Here is a 22380-nt window from a genome sequence, read left to right as displayed (position 1 = left end):
CGTGACGTTTACCACACGGGTCTGTGGCGACAATGTGGTACGAATCCAACCCCTATCTCTTATAATGGGCAAAACAGCAAAATAAATCATATCTATGCCAAAACTCATCGGATATGAACGACAATTGGAGTAGGTATAGAGAATCAGACACTCTACCAACAGACCATGTTTCACCCAGCCAAAAACTACGATTTCCAGAACCCTAACCCTACCTCGTTAACTTTGGCCTTCTGTTAGCAACTTCCTGTCTACAGTTTTTGATGGATGAACCTGATTTTTTTGTCATGGGTAAGTATTTCCTTGGAAAGAAGAAATGCTATCTCTATAATGGGCAAAACTGTAAAAAACAAAACAAAAAACAACCCACATCGCTGATAAAATTAGTCAGATTTGGACCACAGTAGGCGATTGTATAGGATCAGACACTCAACAAACCATGTTTCACACTGCCACCCCTACCATTTCCATAACCCTAACCCTAACTCTGTAATGTTGGCCTGTTAGCACAACAGCTCTTTAAAAGACCAAAACATAAACAAATGTACGGGAATCCAGTGGACGAACAGTTTGAAAATAACCACCATTGCTTTGGTGTTATACAGAAATATTCACCCCGATAAAAGATCACAGAAACCAAATAAAATTCAAGCAAAACAATCCAAAAAGATTTTTATCAGCGGAGCAATGACGCACTGTGCACTGCAACACAAGTCCCATTTACACAGCCTGTTCAACACGACGGCACGCTGCCCTTATTCCACCCTGCCATTCCGAACAAAAGGTACAAACAGGGAACATGGGCTATTGATGTTCTGCCTGATGCAGTAACAGAGCGAGATCTGTGCAAAAGAGACACAGATGACCCAATCTATTAAATCAAACCTCACGTATCCGGTTTGTTATGCAGCAGATAAAGCTGCAGTAGGCAGGATCTTGAGAAAAAAAAAACATTTGATTGTTTTCCATCTATTGATGTTAGCACAGACTGGGGCTGTCACTTTTCCCCAAAATAATCATTCTGTATCATTGAAGATATTTGGATATTTATCTACCCACTGCACACACAGGCACACGCGTGTGTCGACAGACGTTCAACATCCATCAACTCTGTTTGCTGTTAGCTCCACCAACTCAACTACATCTAACAGCTATGCTAACAGCCGAGTCTGCGGATTTGTTAGTTACTTTGCCAACAATGGATGTAGTAGCAGAAATATTTTCACATGCTGATTTTCAGGCACTTTGGTGTCATCATTGTCTTTTGGGAGGATAGTTTGTGTCCTCCATATCGTCACTGTTGTCTTCTATCACCTTTGTGCCATCTGTTGTACAATTCTGTAATTACTTCAGAGTCTGCAGCACTTGTAAGCTGTAAATTTGGAACCCCAACAGGTTTTTAGACTTTCCTGTCCCAAATTTCATATGAAAAAAGGGGGCCCATACGACAGATGACTCAAGCTAATCTCTCCATCTCTGACAATGCTGGCACGTGTTTCATTGTGATTATTGTCCAGCGTTCCTATAAAGTAGATTCTACTTTTTTTGGGTTTCTTTGCAGTCTTTATTTCCTTATCTTATTTCTCATTTTCTACATTGTTGTGATTGTATGCTGCTGTAACACTGCAAATTTCCCCATGTGGGATGGATAAAGGATTATCTTACCTTATCTCTTATCTTAATAGAACAACCAATAGTGTGCACTTTCTCTCTCTGACCCACCTCAAGATTGGTCAGTGATTTAAGTGATTTACAGCACATTATGCTGAAAGGTTAATATGGCATTATTGATCAATATGTGGTTTATATTTGGGCTGACTAATATGGGTTCCAAGCAGGTTTGTCCTTTTTTTCCATGGTGGCCCCACCCGTGTTTGCCCTCTCCAAGCCCATTTTCGTTTAGTACCCTTTTCAGTCTCCATGGGTAGAAAGTAGGTACTGATAAAGTATGGTTTCAGTAACATTTGGTCAAACACTGGTGGGGCCACCATGGAAACAATGGAGAAACCCACTCGGGACCCATAATGACAGCCCAAATGTAACCCTTATGGGGCCCACACAGACCTGCTCGCCAACAAAGACATCCTGCATTCTGCACTGTTGAGTAAATGTAACTCTCTGCTCAATGCCAATTATTGTTTTGAAATATGTGTAATAGGTGTGTCTCCTGCGTTACACCTTTTGCAATGGAAGAGGTACCGTGACTTTTTCATCCCCATGTTTTGTGCTGTGCCTTCCTTATTTATCCCTTTTCTTTCATTATGTCATGTGTCAACGTGGTTTTCATCATTTCATTCGTTTAGTGGCTCCACATGTGTCTGACTGCTGTGTTTTTTTGTTTGTTTGTTTGTTTTATGCACTTTCTGTCAGACATTAAACCTCCAAAAGAGTTTGTGGTCCAGCCCTGGCTTTTTTTAATTTTATTTTTACTTGACTCAACTCAATGTTTTAAACTGATGATCTTCTTGTGAACACACTATCTCACTGAGTCTGCAAAGGCATGTTACTGAAGTCAACAGCCTTTACAATCAGTGATCTGTCATCATTTTTTCTTTTTTTTTACTGTGGATGTGTGGACATTTATCAAAAAAGCCAAATCAGAGTCTACAAAGCAACCATTGTCTTCGCTCCATGGAGCTCATTTACAGCTCCAAGCTCCATTAGTCATGTATATAAAAAGAAAAACAACTGCAGCAGTTCTGTAATTCCCACCTGGACAGATTGTGTGATAACAAACCCACAACAGGTGAAATTTGGCTGAAATTATCAGCTGGTGTAGCATTAAGGTGTAAGCATCATTAAGAATCAAAATCCACCCTCCCGCTAACGGAAAGTTTGCACATGTGCCAGGTTTGCAACGCCACACTTTGACGTGTTCACCCTTATTTCAGAGCTTAAGTGTCTACTGAGCTGCAGCCAACCTTCTGAGACAATACCGGAGCCTTTGATATACGCCGCGCTCTCGAGGAGTGACGGACGGTCTTTGGGCTGTAGGGGAAAGCTGATAGTAGCCAAGTGATCTGTCAGCTGAAGCTTTTCCGTGTAAGACATCAATGTGCGGATGACGGTGATCAATGTGGGAAACGCGGAGGAGAAATAGTTGGATTTTGAGGCAGCTGGTCTCATTCACGAGCAAAGATGGCATTTAAAGTTCAGCCACAAACTGCCCGAAAGTCTTGCATGATTTATACTCTGTTACACCTTTAAATGTAGCAAGCGACAGAAAAAACTTTGATACCTTTTGACCATATTTACCCCCGAGCGTATCGCTTGCGCAAGTGCACTTTGCATTGCCGTGTTTACGCGACGGTTTGTGCTATCGGAAAAATTCCACCGGTTTTGTACATTGTTACACTGTTAATACACTTTTTCACGATTTCAACATGCAGAGAACTGTAAATAACTGCCAGATAATGAAAGTTATTGAAAACTGGGCAAAAGCACTTAACACACAGGGCAGTTAATCTAAGCAAGAAAGGCTTAGGTGTTAAAGGCTTGTAGACTATTTCATTACACATTATACACATTATACACATATATCTGTATCATAAGCGTGTAATACAGATCATAAACAGTAGATATTTTATTTTAGAGTTTCACTCTTTGAGAAGCGCAAACATCTCAAAAGAAATCTTTTCACGAGTCCAGAGAAACAACCCGTGTGCATCCTTCCATCCCGATATCTCTCGTATATCTGGATATCAGCTAAGAATATCCAGATTTGTATTCATAAGCCATGTCGCCAAGCCTCACTCAACATGACTGCATGTGACTCTGTCATAGCGGTCGGTGACTTCATAGTGACCGCATGCCGAGCGAAGTCAAATTAAGACTTGGATCCACAGAGTGAGACATTCCACAAGCGCGATTGTCCTGGGGGGAAAAAAACCCACCGCAGACATGTCATTACCTGACATCACCCCTCTCCCTGCGATGACCAACACGCTCCTCGCGTTCTGCGACAAGAGCTGTGTGCCGGTCAGCGCCACAAGGCCAGTGAACCCCAGATAGTCGCACTCTGGCGCTGGATACCGAGCAGCCCATCACGAGATAGCACGCCTCCCGTTGTCAAACACACCACAAGAAATGAGGTTAAATGACACTATCTACACAATATGGTAGCCTCTTCTATTTTTATTACCGGCGCTGACAGCCTCTATTCTTTTTGAAAGAGGCAGCACAGATTCTTGGAAACAGTTATAAATAGACACTCAGGCAACTGCAGGATTCCTATTTATCTGTTTTGCATATTTTGTATTGATTCAGAAAAAAAATAGGAGGCAGCTGTTTTGGACACATTGGGGACAACATGTTTGATAAAATTTGTAAAGTGTGAATGGAAGATGGTCCAGTCCAGTTCTGTGCATTTACTTCTAAAAGATTACGACATGTGAAACATCACATAATCTACTTATCTGTTACTTCAAATTTGTTCTGCGTTGCCTCTAATCCATGCTGTGTTTTCATCTGTGCTGCTTAATCCCAGATGATTAGACACGATTGAAAAAATATTCACAGATCGACGACTCACGAGCGGTAAGTAGTGAAAATGCAAAACAACAACAAAAATAAACCCAAACTAATTTCATTCATATTCATCTTGTTTGCACCAGATTCATTTCTCACATCAACGGTCGACCAGTGATTACACTGCAGCTCGTGCTTTTGTGTCATTTTGGTGAAATGTCATAACTCTGCCTCTAATGCAGTAAAGTGTAACCAAAAGTTATTTCACACATTAAAAACCTTCTACTGGTTGGAACTTTTTTTTTGTATTAATTTGATTGGATTTGCATTGGATATTATATTCAGGAACTTATATCTCATATAATCAAGTAATAAAAGTCACTTAACACCCCTTTTTAAGTTAAATATAGATAATAAAATATCCATATCTGTGATAAAAGAATAATATTGGTTACTGGTACTGGTTTAACATTTTTCAAGGATGAATGAGTCTAAGGAGAGATCGAATAGGAAATGTTGTAGTAGCATTAACAAGAATTTAAAAATACTTTCACCCCGGTGTTCATGTAATTCAGTCTACAATTTAAATTGTCCACCTTCCGTAAAAGAAATAGCTGTAAATGATTCTGTACGACCTGTTTGCTTCCTGATGTCTCAAACCTTTTTAAACCAAACTGTGAAAGAACTTGGTAGAGTGGATTTCAGTCATTGTGAAGTTTTCTTTGATACTAACGACCGTGGTAACTATACAATCAGCTTAATCTCCCCACCATCTTTTTCCACTGAACTATTTGGAGGGTTTGTTGGGGGGGGGGGGGGGGGGCAAAACAGGGCCACTGCAACATCACCTTTAATCACTCACAGAGGAGGTACAGCAGATGCACACAATTTACAGCGGTAAAGCGTGATTGTGAAAATCACCCAGTGAAAGAAGGAAAGAAAGCCAAATACTACTGCGATATAACAATATTCCTCATTCACTATAGTTCAAAAAATTGAACCGAGTGACCTGCGTATTTGTATGTGAGTTTTTAGCGCTTTCATTACTTGTTTCATATTTCATTGTGGCTTTTTTGTTCATATACTTTCATGATGTTTTTTATACATTAGCTTTTATTTCTTTAAAATAAATGCAATTGTACGTATCTTTGGAGTGCTTCATCATGAAAAGTGCTTTACTTTGAATGACTAAGTGAACGACTAGAAGAATTCCCTCAGAATTCAGACAAGTGTTTTCAAATTTAGACCCAAATCCGAGCAGATGTCTTGCCCTTCTTTCTTCATGGAGAGAATAAAAAGGTAAGTCCCTCAGTTTGAGTGTATGAAGTTACTCCCTACTCTTAAAAAAAATGCAAGAGTGATTGGAGTTGAAGTTTTTATATATATATATATATATATATATATATATACATATAGATATATATCTATATCTATATGTATACACATATATAATAGAAATTATACATCTATTTTTGCTCAAATAATGATATGAAAAGAAAAGAGAATATTACTCACACAGCAGCTGGACTCCTCTGGTGAGGCCGTAGACGTCTATGAGAGCCCACAGAGGTTCGGCGACGTGCACCCCACTGAAGAACAGCATGGGACTTGAGTTGTTGATGCGGTAAAACACCCGGCCCTTCTCGTCCACCCAGAAGGCGATGACGTTTCCCTCGTTGGAGAGTTCCTCGGGCAGAGCTTTGGCCCAGAAGCCGCTCTGGGAGACCAGGTCGGGACAGGCGTACTTGGGCAAAGTGTCCGGGTTGATCCGTGAAGGGTCTTTGCATGTAAATCCAAGACGCAGGGCGCCACTCCAGCAACACTGCTTTTTAGTAATCTGCAGAGAACAGAGTTTTTGAAGAGGGTCAGAGTCAGATATTGTGTTGTTTTCTCTTTTGTTAAATTAACTGTAACAGAAAAAGACCAATGAAACGCCACCAAAGCTCTCTGTCGACAAAGAAGTGGTGGGAGTATTTTTATTTACAATGCTAGCATGTGCTAGTTAGCACTAAAGCTAAGTCCTTTTCCTTTGCCAAGTGCAATCTGTAAAATAAAAAGTAAAAATTGCATTATGGGAAGAAAAAGTTAGTGTCTAAAAAAACACAAAAAAAGAGAAGAGCACTTGTTTAGTTCAGGAGTTTGAAGTTCTGATATGTAAACACAAGACATTTGTTTATTCAAAAACAAAGCACTACAGCTTTAAATGTTACGACTTCACAGGTTGCACTTAAAGACAGTTTGAAGATTTGAGGAAGGTTCCATTTCTCTGTAAACAGTACCAGCTGCGCGAATCTGAATGCTTTTGCCACAACACACACTCTGATCGGTTAGATATCTACCTCACTTTAAAAAAAACAAGACAAAAACAAGCAAACAAATAAAAACCACAATATCGCTCAGTGAAATTCTGAAATTCTGCAAAAAAAAAAAAAAAGGTTCCAAATGGGCAAAGGCCTTTAATTTGTAGCCCGGGGTGAAATGTCGTTCATTTTGCAGGCTTCTGGCCACAAACCACTTTCACATGATGACAAATGAAACAAGTTCTTCTGTGACAAAAGCCTGAGGGGGGAACATAAAGTTGCTGAGATGTTGCACTGGCATGGCTTAAAAAACAACAACACATTTTCTTTTAAACTAACTTAAAAACTACCTTCGCTACCTTGGTATGTTTATCACCTGCAAGTGATTTTTGTCTTATTTGGAACCTCTATTTGCTTTGCATTTTACTGTACATGATAACAAGTATTCCTCACATGGCAATCATTGCCCTGCTCTCTCACTTTCGAGACATAGATGGGCTGATAAGTGAAGTGGAAACTTGTTCTAAGCTGCTGCCGCTGTGGCCCACACAAGAGCAGAGAGAGAGAGAGAGAGAGAGAGGGAGAAAGGGAAAGAGAAGGAGGGTGAAGAAAAACATACGGAGAAAGAAAAGTGACAGTATCACAGACTCTTCTAATATTACAAAATACAATATGAACTAATGATAACACTGATGTTTCTTGGCATTGGTGTACAAGTAAATCGGAAACTGTCTCGTGTTAAATGAAGCGATGAATTTTAGAGGAAATTACGGACGTCAACGCGTTGACTAATGTTCGTCACGCTGCCAACCTAGCATAATGTTTCAGAAATGAATGCTAATTGAATATATATGGATCGTGTATGCTCATGCATTCATTTTGATTAGTGCAACATGTCAAAGTGAGAGAGAGAGAGAGGAAATGTATCTCTAGATATTCATATTAATGTGTTTAAATGAGAAAGGGTTGTGGAGTATAGGTATAGTTCTTAAATTTTTGACTATTTTCTGACCTAGTCGGATGTTTCACCCCGCTAGGTCAGACTTCCAACTCGGAAAGTCTTAGTGAAAACACTTCACTACTTCAACTGTTAACTGCACTTCTGTCTTATTTGTTTCCCATTGACTCAGTTGTACACATATGGCACTTTTCCATTGTACTCTTCTACTTGACTTGACTCTACTCATTTAAGTATCCATTTTAATGGATTTCACTCATTTTAGTATTTAAGTATTATTTTAGTCATTTCCTGGAGATTAACGCAGGTCTTCAGGATTTTTAAGTCTTTTTAAGTGATCTGCAGTTCAGCATTGTTTTCTTTGATTCCTGTGTCGGACGTCGCACTCATGACTCTTCCATTGACGACACTCTCTGACCAATCAGTTACTGGCAGTCTGTCAACGTCACATTTTAGTGTCGGCTCAGTTCGTGTGAAACCTCACCAGAGCAGGTGGTTAGCACTGTTAGCACCAGGTTCTATCACTAATGGAAAAAGCAAAATAACCAAGTTGAGTTGAGCTGTGATACCACAGCCTTTAGTATCTTCTGATACTGATATCAGTCTGATTAAGTCTTTACATTTTTACACAAGTAAGCTTTGTGATGCGTTTACTCCCTTGTCACAACCAGTAAGCTCAAAAACTGTTGCTGCTATTATTTAATTTATTTTTTATGTTTTTGTTTCATATCAGATTCACGCTTACGTCACATCTAATGCAGTGGTTTTGACCAGAATCAGACCTATACTGAGTATGTTATGTCATTTTAAAGTGTCACAATAACAAACTGGTTTAAACAGCCAAGTTTCCACTATACCTTGAGTCGAACTTGCTCGTACACAGCAATAGGTCTGTTGCTGAAGGTGATGCCGTTACAGAAGCTTCCCTGTCTCTTGACGGTCCTCTGGGACATGTCCATGACGATCTGTGAGCCTTTGGTGGTCGGGTGGAAGTGCAGCGGGATGGACGACAAATTCCCACATGGCTGCATGGGCAGGCACCGCCTGGGTTTGTAGTGGCATCGGTGGGATGTTGCAGGAAATGGTCCGTTCAGAGTATCTGTGTAGAGGAGGAAAAAAGTGACAGCTTGGTTTGGTGAACAGTAATTTTACCAAAATTTTCACCATACTCTTTGTTCCACATTCTCATCATTTCATATACTTTTGTTTTCTCCCTGCACCTGTCACATCCAATTAAGAGAGAAAAATCATTAAAATGATCCAATGCGCTCACATTTTATTTCTACTCTCCCCAACCACACACCTACAGAAACAATATGTTAAGTAAATTACTGACAAAAATGTCCTTGATGGAAAAATAAAATCACAAAGACACAATTGCTCACTTGCTTGTGTAATTACAGAGAACAAAACAGCTGCGAGGAGTTCATACAAAATGGTCTAATTTCAGTAAATGGTCATTTCCAGTAACACTCGTCGGTATTTGCTATTCTTCCTCTTGCCAAATTCAAACTGGTGAGTGTTTATTTGTGGTTTACTTCTTTCCATGCTGGAACACGTCCGTACAATAGCAAGTAAAAAAGTGAGAAAAGTAAGAAGGAGGAGAAGGATAAAATAAAATACAAGGTGTGAACACCGCAACTGTTCTAAATATGAGATGTTATTGACCCAAATAAATTGTATTAACAATATTATTGCAATAACTGCAATAATTGAAAAATTTGGAAAAGTTTATTTGGTTTGACTGACAAAAGTTTCAAAATGATATTATTTTTGTTTGTTACTAATGTTACTAATAGTCATATTCATTGTTTTTAGTGAACATTTTAAAGTGAAAAACAAGACCACAATAAAACACGAGGTTCGGCAATGACACAGGCTCCCCTTTGTGGCACTACAAAGTAAATGACTAGGCCTGTATGATGGTGATCTAGACAAAACTCTGACACTGACAAAAAAGGTCACTATTAAAATAACATTGAGTTAATTAATGACTGTCCTGATAATGATAATTTACAAAGCCATCAATCCATCCATCCATCCTTTGAGCTGACATTGGGGCTATTAATTACTTAAATGTTAACTATTCACTCAGTGTGTTTACATGCATGTTAAAAGTCTGATTTTAGTCAGATTATGACAATATTTGTTGTCTTTTTGTTTTTGTTGTCGACACGTTAGTCCGACTAAAATCAAGCTAGTCTTAGTCGGACTAACATACCTGGAGAATGGGATTCATAGTTTTAGTCTAATTAATCTAATTTGTATCACAATTAACATGAACAGCAGGTGCGAAACATACAGAACCACAGCACGATCCATCTCACCGTCCATCTCGATGTTCACTGTTTGTTTTTCTGTGATTTACAGAGAAATACAGCTCCTCCGCATGTATAGTTGGACTTGGCACGGTTTTCTAGTTGCCTGTCTAAGTCAGACTATCTTAGCCTTAGCTCGATTAAACTGTGCATGTAAACGTACTGAGTGATATTCCCACCCTGATTCCTTGATCAACTGTTCCCATCGCACTTTTCTACACACTACAGATTTGTGACCATGCATTATGACTGATCTAATAAGTAATCGACTCAAAAGATCTTTTTTTCTCACCACCATCAGATCTATGATAAAGAATTTGCTAGGAGTCATCATGAGTCTGTCTTCACACTCACTCTCTTTCATTATGACCAACAACGCGTCCCATTAAAGCACAAAGCTGATAGGTCACTTTGGTTTAATGAGGGAGACATTGTCTCCCAGACTCTGGGGTTCTCATGAAATCCAAGTCAGGGTTATTACACGATGAACAAATATCAAGGGATTTTATAGTTTCCTTTCTTACAATGCTTTAGTCATCTCTAAAAATGACATTTTAAGGTTTTAATGTGCCGCGAAATCGAGACAATCTGCCAAGATGGGATGGCAAATAAATAATTCAGGCCTGATTAACACTTCCATGTCCCTGAGAACTGCTTGTGTTTTCACACTTAAGATTTGTGTGGGAGCTTCTCGCCTGTGAGAGAAGAAGAAGAAGAAGATGACTGTATTTATAAGCCTTTGCTGAAAGACAGCAATTCTTGTGATTCATTGTATGACCTTTAAGGGTCAAGAGTGGAGACAAATCAGTTCGGACTGTCAGGATTGGCAGTGACTGATCAAATGACTTGAGGCAGCAGGTTTGTCATATTTGTCATTGTGTTGATTCCAGAGAAGAAGACAAAGCTTATTATTGAGTGAGCTTAGAAAAAAACTGAATGATCGTCTTCATCTGACTAAATCAGACTTCTGGAATACATGTAAACACATTAGTGCCAATGGAATTGTACCAAATTTAATTCCTCAAAGATAATATGTCTGGGATATGTATTCAGTCTGACCAGAGTCAAACTCATAAGCTAGTCTGAGGGCTCAACTGAAACCCAGAAATAATAAAAACAAAAAAACACGAGACGAAAACCAAGCTATTAAGGTTTTTGGATCGTCAAGGAGACAGATTTTATGTTGAGTCAGCTTCAAAAATGTGATATTTTTAAGTGAATGGATGGTAAGAAGACTAGGGGTGGTGCTCAACATGCTAAATAGCCGCTAGCTTAACCAGAAACCACCTAATACAAACTGGGGGGAAAGAGGTGCGCCATCCCCTAGGACTTTACTGTGCATGAAAATCACTGACTACTTGTGTTAGTCAAACTAAAAACTGAAATTGTGCTAAATCAACTTCGTCAAAGTCGGACACCTAGAAAAATAATAGAAATAATAGAACAACAAGAAAAACATGGAGTTTATCTTCTGTTAGCATAAAGAATTAAATATTTTGAAGTTAATGGATGGTAGAAAGACATGAAATGGCGCTTGACAATGACTAACTGCCAGCTAAAGCTTTTGTGAGCTCAATCAATTCTCCCGCTAGTGTTTGGGAAGGATAAGGAAAGGACCTTTATTGTCATTATACAACTGGAATTGCGAAAAAAGATTCCGAGGTCAGATGCTGCTGCGACTGACCGTGCCGCCACAATGGATACAACCTGACCGAATGTGTCTAACATTTACATATAGACACGGGGACAACATCCAAACTCCGTACAGCTGTGAAGCAACAGTGCTAACCACTGATCCACTGTGCCGCCCCTGGAACAAGGTCAGTCGTCCAATTACAACGAGATTTGTAGCTCGACTGGACATGGAAACCCGCTGATAGAAACATTTAAAATCTGTCGTCTTTGCCTGTAAATCACAATCAGAGGCTCTGCCAAGTGTTCTGGGCTCAGCGCAGTGTGATTGTTAAGATCTTCAAATGCTCTCGCATCAAGCAGAACAATGCTGAATTGTACTCAGCGCATAACATTGGTCTTACATGAAGTCATAACAAATCCTTTGACCATATTACATCCATGATGTCACATCAGACATGATGTCCTCGGGGGGAAAAATACACAAAAACAGGAACGTATTGTCCTCAGCACTCACCAGACCGAACACTGTTCTCCTGTGCACTGTGAAAAAGAGCTGTAACATTATTTCTGCTGTCCTTTCTAATGCATTTACAACATTTGCTGCAAGAAGATAGGGATAAACAGTGACCAGAACACCTTGACATAGTGTCAAGGTGTTGACTCTATGTCCTGCTTGTTTGACAACAAGCAATTTAAGGAAGGGTAATGTAATTAATGCACCACCAACACCATCACAGCACACAAAACCTGACTGCCTTTGTTGTCATTAACTGGAAGGACAAACAATTCACTTTCAATGACCAGAATCCCTCCATCTCCCAACACTCGTCTGTGTTTTGTCCTCGAAACAATTGTCCTAACGCAGCGTGACGTAGGCATCAAGGTGACTGTAGCACATTGGCAGCTGCATGAGGAGCCACAGGGCAAGTCTTTGTTTTCTGCTTCAGCACATGTTATTCATAGGTTGTGCGTGATTTACAAATAAAAATGTAAAAAAGTTCTAGTGCCTGAGTAATTGTTACATCTAATGGTGAGATTGTAACAAAGGGAGGACTCTTCTTTAGGACTTTAGAGGACCTTCTCTAAAGTGCATATAGGCTACAAAAGGGCTACTTTGTAGTGGTCATACAATTACAAACATAATAAATCCTCCTAAATGTTAAATGCATTTACTGGAACTAGAACTTTAATTAAATACAATATAATAAAACAAACATAAACTGCCATTTTGAATGTGTCCAAGGGCTGTAAACCAACATTTCACAGCTGCATTTTTACAGCAGTCGTTTGACTTCTTTAGCAGTTGCCGCTTCCTCCAAATCTCAACACTCAATCAACAATGGTCCGACCCGAGGTCATACGCTGAAACATCGACAGTACAATCAGGCAGCTTTGCCAAATGTCAACAGGTGAGAGCTGAATGATTCATGAGTCCTTTTGCTGGACGGAGCCTCTGACACATGACAGGGGTTATAGATATTTACATCGTCGGGGCCCGGGCTGAGTTCTTGTCAGAAGGCCAAGAAAATCTTGCAGCGCCCCTGTCTGCACCTGCATCTACTGTATGTGGATTGGCCCGTGTCCATAAGACCATCTGGGAAATGAGTAATGTTTACCGTTACCAGGTACTGTCCTGTATAACATCAACCAGAACAAGTCAAAACTATGGATTAATTATACAGTAATACTGCATGTGCATGCTTTATAAGCAAGCCAAATAATTAAGCGTAGTTCCTGACTGTGAACAGTGGACATCCCGTAATATCACTGAAGGCCAACCTCATTAGCATTCACTAAAAGCTGCTCTGTGTCCGACAAGACGTAAGGTGCAGTCCATTAGCTCGGCATCTAATTCCACTACTTCTATCTTGTGAATATATTGTGCAATCCATGATTAAGTCATTATTTTCTTATATAAATTGTCAGAAAAAAGACAAAGTGTTGTTGTTTTGTTCAAACAAACAGACAGATACAGTAGCCTGGACTTGATTTGCAGTAATATAAATCCAAGTATAGAAAACAATATCAGAAAGCATTGTTCCCTCTCCAGAGACTTGAGGTTGTCAGGAGGTTTGAAGATCTAGTTCCACACAAGCTGAAAGATGAATCTAGGAGGAGAAGTCAGCTGACCATTGTCATCAGAGAACACAGTGTTAACTACTTTTATTTTACAATACAGTGACGAAGTCTGACATGTTGGGATCAGTAAGAAATAGCCTCTAGATCATCTGCCAAAGCTGCTCAGTTTCCCACAGTGACACGCCCCTGTCTCACAAGGTGAACAATCGTTAAAAAAGAAAAAAACCTAAACAAACTGAATCTGGATCACGACCAAAATCTGATAAGTTCTTCCACGGAGCCGGAGAATTTCATCTAAATCTGCCCCCATTTGTTGAGCAATACTGTTCACAAGAAAACAAACAGACAAACACGGCCACAAAAACATAACCTTGGCTGAGTAAAGCTATTGTGGCCTGAAAATTCAAGCCACGCCATCAACTTCAAACTGCAACGCATGAATACATGAAAGCATCCCGTGCACCTGTTACCTGTGAGACATACAGCTCATACTCGTGTGAGTTGAATCAAAAGACATGATGTTGTGACATGTGCCAACATGTTGAGCGTGATCACTTGACACAACTGAATGTGGGCCAAACAAAACAAAACAAAGAAAAACGCCAAAGAGCCAAGCAGGTGGAGAAAAGCAACCGTGTTGGCAAACAGCCGGATTCCGTTTGCTCACTGGATTATCCTGGTTTTCAGCCAAAGACGCAGATGTGTTCAACACAACTGGTGTCTGCAGAAGTTACCAAGAGTAAAAGGCTGTGCTCTGCTCTAGTTCTCTCACAACGCTTAAGTTTAAATGGCTTTTTAATTTTAGGCCATGATGAATCCCTCAGGGCTAACAACTAAAACAATTACTGTAAAATGGCACTTTTCCATTATACAGTTCTAGCACGACTCTTGTCGGTTTATTTACTTTTCCATTCCGGATGGTACCTGGTCCCTGGTGCTTTTTTTGGTAACTGCTCTGGCGAGGCTCTAAGCGAGCTGAGCCGATCGACAGACTGCCGGCCACTGATTGGTCATGAGTGCGACGTCCAATACAAGAATCAAACTGAACAATGTTGAATTGTAGATCAGTTAAAAAGACTTAAAAATCCCGAAAACATGCGTTCATCTCCAACATTTAGCAAAGGAAATGTCTAAAATCTCAATACTTAACAGAGGAGTCCGGCGATCACAACCCATTGAGCCGTATTTCAGTTCAGCGACTGTGTCAGGACTGAACGATTCAAGTGAATAAATCCTGAATAAATGAACTGATTCTAATTATTTAATTACATCGAAAACAGTCACTAGTTTGTGTCGTGTATTAAACCAAATCACAACAGTTTCACGCAGCTGTGCCATGATGACCACGCCCACATTGAGGAGGTACTATGACGTGATGAAAAACAATGTGACTGATACCAAACCGAGTAGAGTCAAGCTGAGTAGTTCTAGAATTGTATAATAAAAAAGCGCAATAAAGACAATGTAAACGTTTTCAACCTATATCAGAAATTCTAATCTCTAACATTTGCTTTCAAATTCAAATTTTCCCCTTAGCTGGTTTCTATTTTAATATGCTTTTCAAACTCACAGTATGTATACTTAAGTATACTTTAAGCCACTCGGGGTCTCTCAAAACATCCCACAGAGTTTGATGACATCAGGAAGCAGTGTGGGACTTTATGTCTTGTTTGTTTTCACTGTGCATTTGTATTTTACAGGGAAAAGTTTCGAGTCAAATGCAATAAAACAAAAAACAACAACACACTGGCTAACTCGTAGTACAGAATATTTCTTTCTTCACTCCGGAAGTTATAGCCGAGACAATTAAAGTGGATGATGTCCACAACACTACTTAACAAAATACTAATTAGTCTTGTCGCTTTTACATATTTTAATGCAGAAATGTTACATATTATATCTTATGTAACTGTATGCAAACGTCAGAAACATACATCTGAGGTGTGTCTCCTATGAGAATTGAATTTAATTGCACTGAAAGCTTCATTGTCATTGTATAAATGCAAAAGAGAGAGAAAAAACATTTTAGAGAGCTGAGAATCTTTTTTTTTTTTAAAATGTTTTCTATTAATAATTTATAAAAATTCCTTATGGCCAGAAAACAATTAAGACTTGTGAAAGAGACACATTTCACACGTCTGAGGTGAGACATGAACGCAATTATGTGTTGTAGCTTAATGTGTGTTTGCATATAAACATTATACACTGCAATGAGTCTATTAAACCTTTCTCTAACTGCTATTAATGACATAAATAAAGATAAATCATTCTCCATCACCCAATCATTTCTCACTTAATGTTACTGCTGTTTATTATGACAGTTTTTGAATTTTATAATACAATCAACTTTTTCTGCATTTCTATAAGTTGTACCATTTGAAAATGTATGATAAATGTTGCTGTTGTTTTGTTTTTTGTTTTTGTTTGCTGCGTTTGTTGTTTTATTATAGCCCAAGTGTCTCCATGGTGATCAACAACGTGATTTCCTGTGATTATTCTTTCATTCAGAGGCAGTCGTGACTTACAGTAGGTGTTGAAACTTGGCGAGAGCAGCAGCTACTTTGACTTCTCATTTATTTTAAGCATCCAGGGCGCCTGTGCAGTTTCCATGCAGGCAGATACACAGGGCTGCACGAGCGCAGGTCTACACTTATCACACCGGCTTCTTCTTCCGTTATTACATCCATTAATAAGAAGTATAAGTATATGGTGAAGTGATGCCACGCGCTCTTACCGTAGATGGTGTTTCTGGTGATCTGACCTCCCATGGCTGGATGCAAGGTGCGTTCACCGCCTCTGTCAAAGCGCCTGGATGATCCACAGTCACTCACACGCAGCTGCGCGGCGTCCACAGCGGCGACATTGTGCGCACACGACACCGCTTACGCAAAAGTCCGGACAGTCAGTCAGTGAGTGAGTGAGTGATCGGCGGGTTGTTGAGTGTGTGTGTGTGTGTGTGTGTGTGTGAGAGAGACTCGGTTGTCTGAGCCGCATCCGACATGAAACAGCAGCAGCTGATCTACAACACACAGAGAGCGCGGCTCCTTCCAGAGCGCGCATGGTTCATCATCATCATCATCATCATCATCACGCTCAAATTAACATAAAAGGTGGTGGAGGTGGAGCTTCCCAGGAATATTTACGATGGAGAACCAAAAAGAGAGAGAGAGAGAGAACTCCAAGCCTACTCAAGCTCTAAATCAACACTTAAGTGCATTGATTCCCAAAGTCTGGGTCCTGACCCACAGATGGACATGCAAAGGTTGTATGAAGGTTTTGACAAAGTAACGTTAAGGGAACGTTAGGAAAACTTTCCATATCAACCACAGGAGAACCTTCAGGGAATGTTCCCACAACCAAAAGTCTAACTTTCCCAGAATGTTCTGGGAACCAGAATTTGTTAGCTGGATGGGATCAGAATATCCCAACCCTTTAGTAAAGATATCTAAAGAAATATAAATAACACGCATAAAAAAAAGTTGAATAATTAATTTATCAAGCATCTCTTGAAAAGGATTTGGGTCACAATAGTTCGTCATTGTAAAAAAGTCAGTGTTTGGGAAACACTACCTGCAGGGTCGGTTGCCTGGGGATTAGGCAAATTGGACCCTCTGATTTGACCATAGGTGTGAGAGTGAATAGTTGTTTGTCTCTATGTGGCCCTGTGATGGACTGACGACCTGTCCATGGTGTACCCCACCTTTTTGCCCTATGTCAGCTGGGATTGGCACCAGCAACCCCTGCAACCCTGATGTGGAGGATATAGCAGTAGAAGATGGATGGGACCTGATACATGCTGCAAAGTCACTAAAACTAAATATTATCGTCCAAATATTAATTTACCACAGTTGATTTTTTTTGAGGACCTGCTTTGTGTATATTTAAAGCTTCAGTATGAGTCATACACTCAACACTGACGTCAGGCTTTCCTAACACAATGTAGCTGTTGCCTCTGTCTGTCTGTCTGTCTGTCTGTCTGTCCTGCTGTAAAATAAACAGCTTCCTGTGTGCATGAAGTAATGTCAATGACAAGCCCTAAACAAGATACACAGGAGCTCTTGAGTGTGAGTTTTGTGGAAGGTTCCATAGAAATAAACTTCACATACTCTCACTATTGTCATCTTTATTAAGCTGGGAGTTGCAGACATAACAATTACAACAAAAATAACCATACTATTATCATGTTATTATAAACTGTACTGTAGGGGCTCCTCACTGATGTATGTCCTAATTTGCCCCATTTTGCATTGTGTGCAGTCTGTGTCAAACAGGTTGTATTCAGGTTTTTTTTTTTCCCATTTCCACCACTTGATGAACCTGTTTGTTGCCCCGATTATTTAAAAGAAAACAAAAAAAACAAAAGAGAGGTGTTGTTTACATTTAGAGTCACATCTAGGAACTCAGACATGCAAGCACTTGAACCAGTGGATGGGGAGAACTACTACAGTGTATTATCTACTGGCAGATGCTCACTGAGACAAAGGAGCCAGTGTGAATAAATGAATGAAACTAGAAGATGGGTCGTGATTCTTCCCACCAGTTAATGTTTTAAGTGATAGTTTATAATTCTGAATGATGCTGAGCTGAGGAGGTACGCATGCTCAGTGATACCAGATAGTTGATGTAGATGTGAAAAACACATTTTTGTCCATTCAGGTTCCTGTAGAAACCGACTCTGTCATCACCTAAAGTGCATACTGTACGAAAACCAAAAGATATTTTTTATTTTAAAGCAGTAATAAGTGTTTACTGATATCCAATCATATCCAGCTTTATTTATAAAGCACTTTAAAACAACCACTGTGGACCAAGTATAGTACAAATAATAAAGAAAAGCTCACACGGGGGAATGAAAAACAAATAAAATAAATTCAAAGACATAAAACATGGTTAAGGTAACAACAATACAATAAAACACAACAAAAACTAATACAATGAATAAATCTAAACTTAGAAGACGACATATACTCACGGTACTATCTTCACTTTATGTTAATGACATCTCTTTAAATGTGACACACACATCCTTTCACAAAATAATCACCTAATAATAATGTATACTCCGCATACACATTTGATAATTGTTCCTTTACAATATTGTGTAGCACAATGCTTTCAAATTAACGGCCCATTAAAAACAGTAATCTTTTGTAACCGCATCACCTTCCACTGGCTCTTTCTGACAGGTACAGTCTGTTACTGGTGCTTTGTTCATTTGTTTTTAATTATAATAACTGTTGAATTGTCAGAAAATATTTTGAATTTACCGAGGACGACGGGAGCAAAACAGTTGAGACAAACAAGGAGATTAAGTTTTGTTCTTGTAGTTGATGACGAAACAAGCACATCAGCACATCCCAGATGTTTGAGTTTCAGGTTATAATATCTTGTTCCTCACTTTACTTGACTGCTCACTGACCACAAAAGGGATCTTGAGTATTTACTGATACCCATATTAGTCCGATACACTTATTTTAGACCATTTAGGAACGTATGAAGCTGTTAGCAACAATTTATGCTGAGCCATTTCAAAGACATACTTCTCCAACTTCTCCCAAAAACAAGAAATAAACAGCCCAAACATGACCCAGCTAAAAATGCTTTTACTGATTTTTAATTCAGGGACTAATAATAATAATTTCAAACACCAATGTCACAAAATAACACAATTTGAACTGGATCGACACTTCCTGCGTGCCCAGATGTAGAACTCTCACGACCACACTTCATCAAAAATCTTAAACTATGCCTATAAGGGTTTGTTAAGTATGTTATTCTCAGTGATTCAGGATTGACTTGGTCGTTTGTGAGACGCTGACGTGTATATTGGAGTTGCAACGTTGACCAAGCTTAGGCCCAGAAGACTGTAGTGTAAATATAGCTCAGTTTTAGTTTTATAATGTTGTTTCTTTGTTGGTCTTTGGGGTGAAACGTGATTATGTAACAAAACCTGTATAGTGGTCCAGCAAGAAATACTGGACCACTGCCACATATGACGTCACAATATACCATCAAAATTGAAATTTCACCTTTTCTATAAAGTAAAGCAACAACCAGCCTCCTCTTTGGATTTCTGCGAGGCGCTGTATTGGTTTGGTAGCAAACACTATATTCTTCTTCTTGTTTATACAAACTGATTGCAGTCAGTTTGTCTGTCTGTCTGTCTGTAAGCAATTTACAGCATGAAGGGTAAAGCCATACAGTACAACTTGTTTTATTTCTTTTCTCCATGCAGCATTTATGTAGTGATTTCGAGCAAAAAAGCAGTCAAGCAATCTCTGTTTGTTTTTCATAAGAAATTGAGTCGAACTAAAAATATCAGCGCAAGGAGTGTGGACAGAACACTGAGGAATTTATGAAATGGACCCTGTAGCGATGGCAGTCACACTTAATGGAGTTTGACATGCCACCTGATCACAGCCCTGTCAAAATCTGTAACACAGAGAAAAGGATTGTTCACTGCGAGGTGATATATCACGATGCCCTGAGTCCTGCTTTGATATCAAAGCAACGTGCTCTGAGAAGATTCCCCAATGTCAAGACATTAAAAAAAATATATGTTATTACAAAGTAAAAATGGTTTTATTTTATACATTCAGACATTTGAAATAGAATTCAGTATATAGTTCTTTCGTATACATCATCTCTTACCATGTCATGTGATCAGAATATCAGGCCATAAATCTGTAAGACACATGATTGTCTAATTGAAATTTCATACATTATTGGCGTTCAATAACCTGAGTTTCTAAAAACAATAGAGCAGAGGTGAGAGATCCTGACAACAAACTATTGGGATGTTCCTCTTAAGAAAACAGCAAAACTGTCTATGTTGTTGTTGTCCTCTCACAAAATAGTTTGTTGTCAAAAAGTTTTGCTGTTCTTTTTTTTTTTTACAGGTACTTCTCAAAATCAAGATTCCTCCCTTGCCCAAAGGAGATCCTTCCATGACTGGTCTTGCAGAGATGAGGCAAGACTTCATTCAAGCATACAAGGTTCCCACGGATCCTTGAAGTCATTGAAAGTCTGTCAAGTTGTAATCATTAGTGGTGTTGTGGACACTGTCCACTCTCTCTCTCTCTCTCTGCCATTGAAACATTGAACGAGTAACGTTAAGCGAGAGATGACGACGTGATGTCTGGCAAGATCTCAAATGACAAAGACTGATTTTGACCAAGATCCCAAGGACAATCACTTGTCCAGATGCAAATCAATAAAAGTGGACGCCATCATGGACGAAACCGCGCTTAAAAGTTTGTGAATTTGATGTCATCCAAGGTGTGGGAACCCTGCAGATATATGTAGATGGTAACTCTGTCTCACTGCATCACTGATTTTGACTTATTTCATATGTTGTGTACAAGCAATTTGTGGAGTATTTATGCTAACTAGCGATGTCAGCTAACATCAGCTAAACATAAGCATTACAGCTAAAGAAAGTGTCTTCTTGCCCCTTTTGCTTGATCTCCATGGAGGTAAAGTGGGCAGTGAACTCACAGACAACTTGAAACCGACATTTGACGCCATTCATTTTGCATACGTTTTTTCCTGCCACCATGGTGGCATAAACAAACCTGAGTCACGTGACGGCTGGAGCTCTACACGCAGGATATTTAACATTTAGTATGTATAAGCTTGTAGAAACTTTCACTCTGTCTTTAAGTGCTAAAAGCGAAGGCAACTGGACCTCTGTTAGGTTTCTAGAAGACATTTCGTCTCTCATGAAGAAGCCTTTTGAAACGTCAGAAGTCCGCTTGCCTTTGTTTTTAGCACTTAAAAACTACCATGACTTGAATGACTGAGAACCTTCACAGACGACTTTCACTGTGAAGGTTCTGGATATAGCTGTAAACCCTGACTATAGCTGAAAACAGACTGACATATCCTCCCATAGCAGATTATTTGTAGATGGGCGCCTGGCAGGCAGCAGCTGTCTGGTGGGGTGTTCTGGCCTGGACATCTTGACAGCCTCGTTTGAGGCAGTTATTCTCTTCGGGGATGATCCATTTTGAACAAAAACACCATTCAACTCTGAGTTTGGCCCCTCGCCCCGGAGCCATATGCAAAACATTACAGAGCAACACAAGAGCATCATATGATCCTCGACATGGGGGCGTCTACAGAAAAGGAACCCCACCCAGCAGGCGTGAACCCGAGGTCAAATCGAGTTGTCACCTTGTATTGAAAAGTGACTGTGACTCATAGGTAAAGTGTAGCAGGAAGGGAACCACAGCATCCATCTAAAATGACTGTATAGTCACGTTTATTTATTGGGAAACTATGTTAACAGAATGGTTCGCAGTGTACCGAGATGCAGTGCCAAAATGTGCAGATAAACAAACAGACGTTCAGATGTAACACTAGCAAATAGGCACACAAAAAAATCCCAGCTCACCACAAGTCATTATTACATTCCACAGTGGGTTTGAGTGGAGATTTTCAGTTTGAGATCCACTCTTATTTTCCCCCACTTACTGACATAAACTCATCCAGGGGCTTCATCTGTTTTTCTAGATCTGAGGAGGAGAACATAACAGTATTATGAGCTTGGTTTAAATTTTATTTAGCCTGGCGTACGATGGTGTGCGGCGATCCAGGAAATGTGGAGCTGATCATCGTTGGTGTC

At 39.5% G+C, this 22380-nt stretch overlaps 1 protein-coding gene across 1 annotated transcript in view; it reads right to left on the bottom strand.

The window, feature by feature from the left end:
- Positions 1-16813, bottom strand: part of LOC131474279 (E3 ubiquitin-protein ligase NEURL1-like) — a 40646-nt gene extending 23833 nt beyond the window's left edge. The window contains exons 1-3 of the mRNA XM_058652063.1: positions 16489-16813; positions 8580-8821; positions 5980-6301 (exon numbers count right to left, since the gene is read on the bottom strand). Coding sequence (XP_058508046.1) covers positions 5980-6301; positions 8580-8821; positions 16489-16522 — 598 coding nt within the window. The 5' untranslated portion in view covers positions 16523-16813. The remainder of the gene's footprint in view (positions 1-5979; positions 6302-8579; positions 8822-16488) is intronic.
- Positions 16814-22380: the final 5567 nt, after the last annotated feature.

Source organism: Solea solea, chromosome 15 (genome assembly GCF_958295425.1).
Source record: "Solea solea chromosome 15, fSolSol10.1, whole genome shotgun sequence".
NCBI lineage: Eukaryota > Metazoa > Chordata > Actinopteri > Pleuronectiformes > Soleidae > Solea > Solea solea.
The sequence above is the reverse complement of the archived record's forward strand: the minus strand, read 5'-3'. Positions and strand labels throughout refer to the sequence as shown.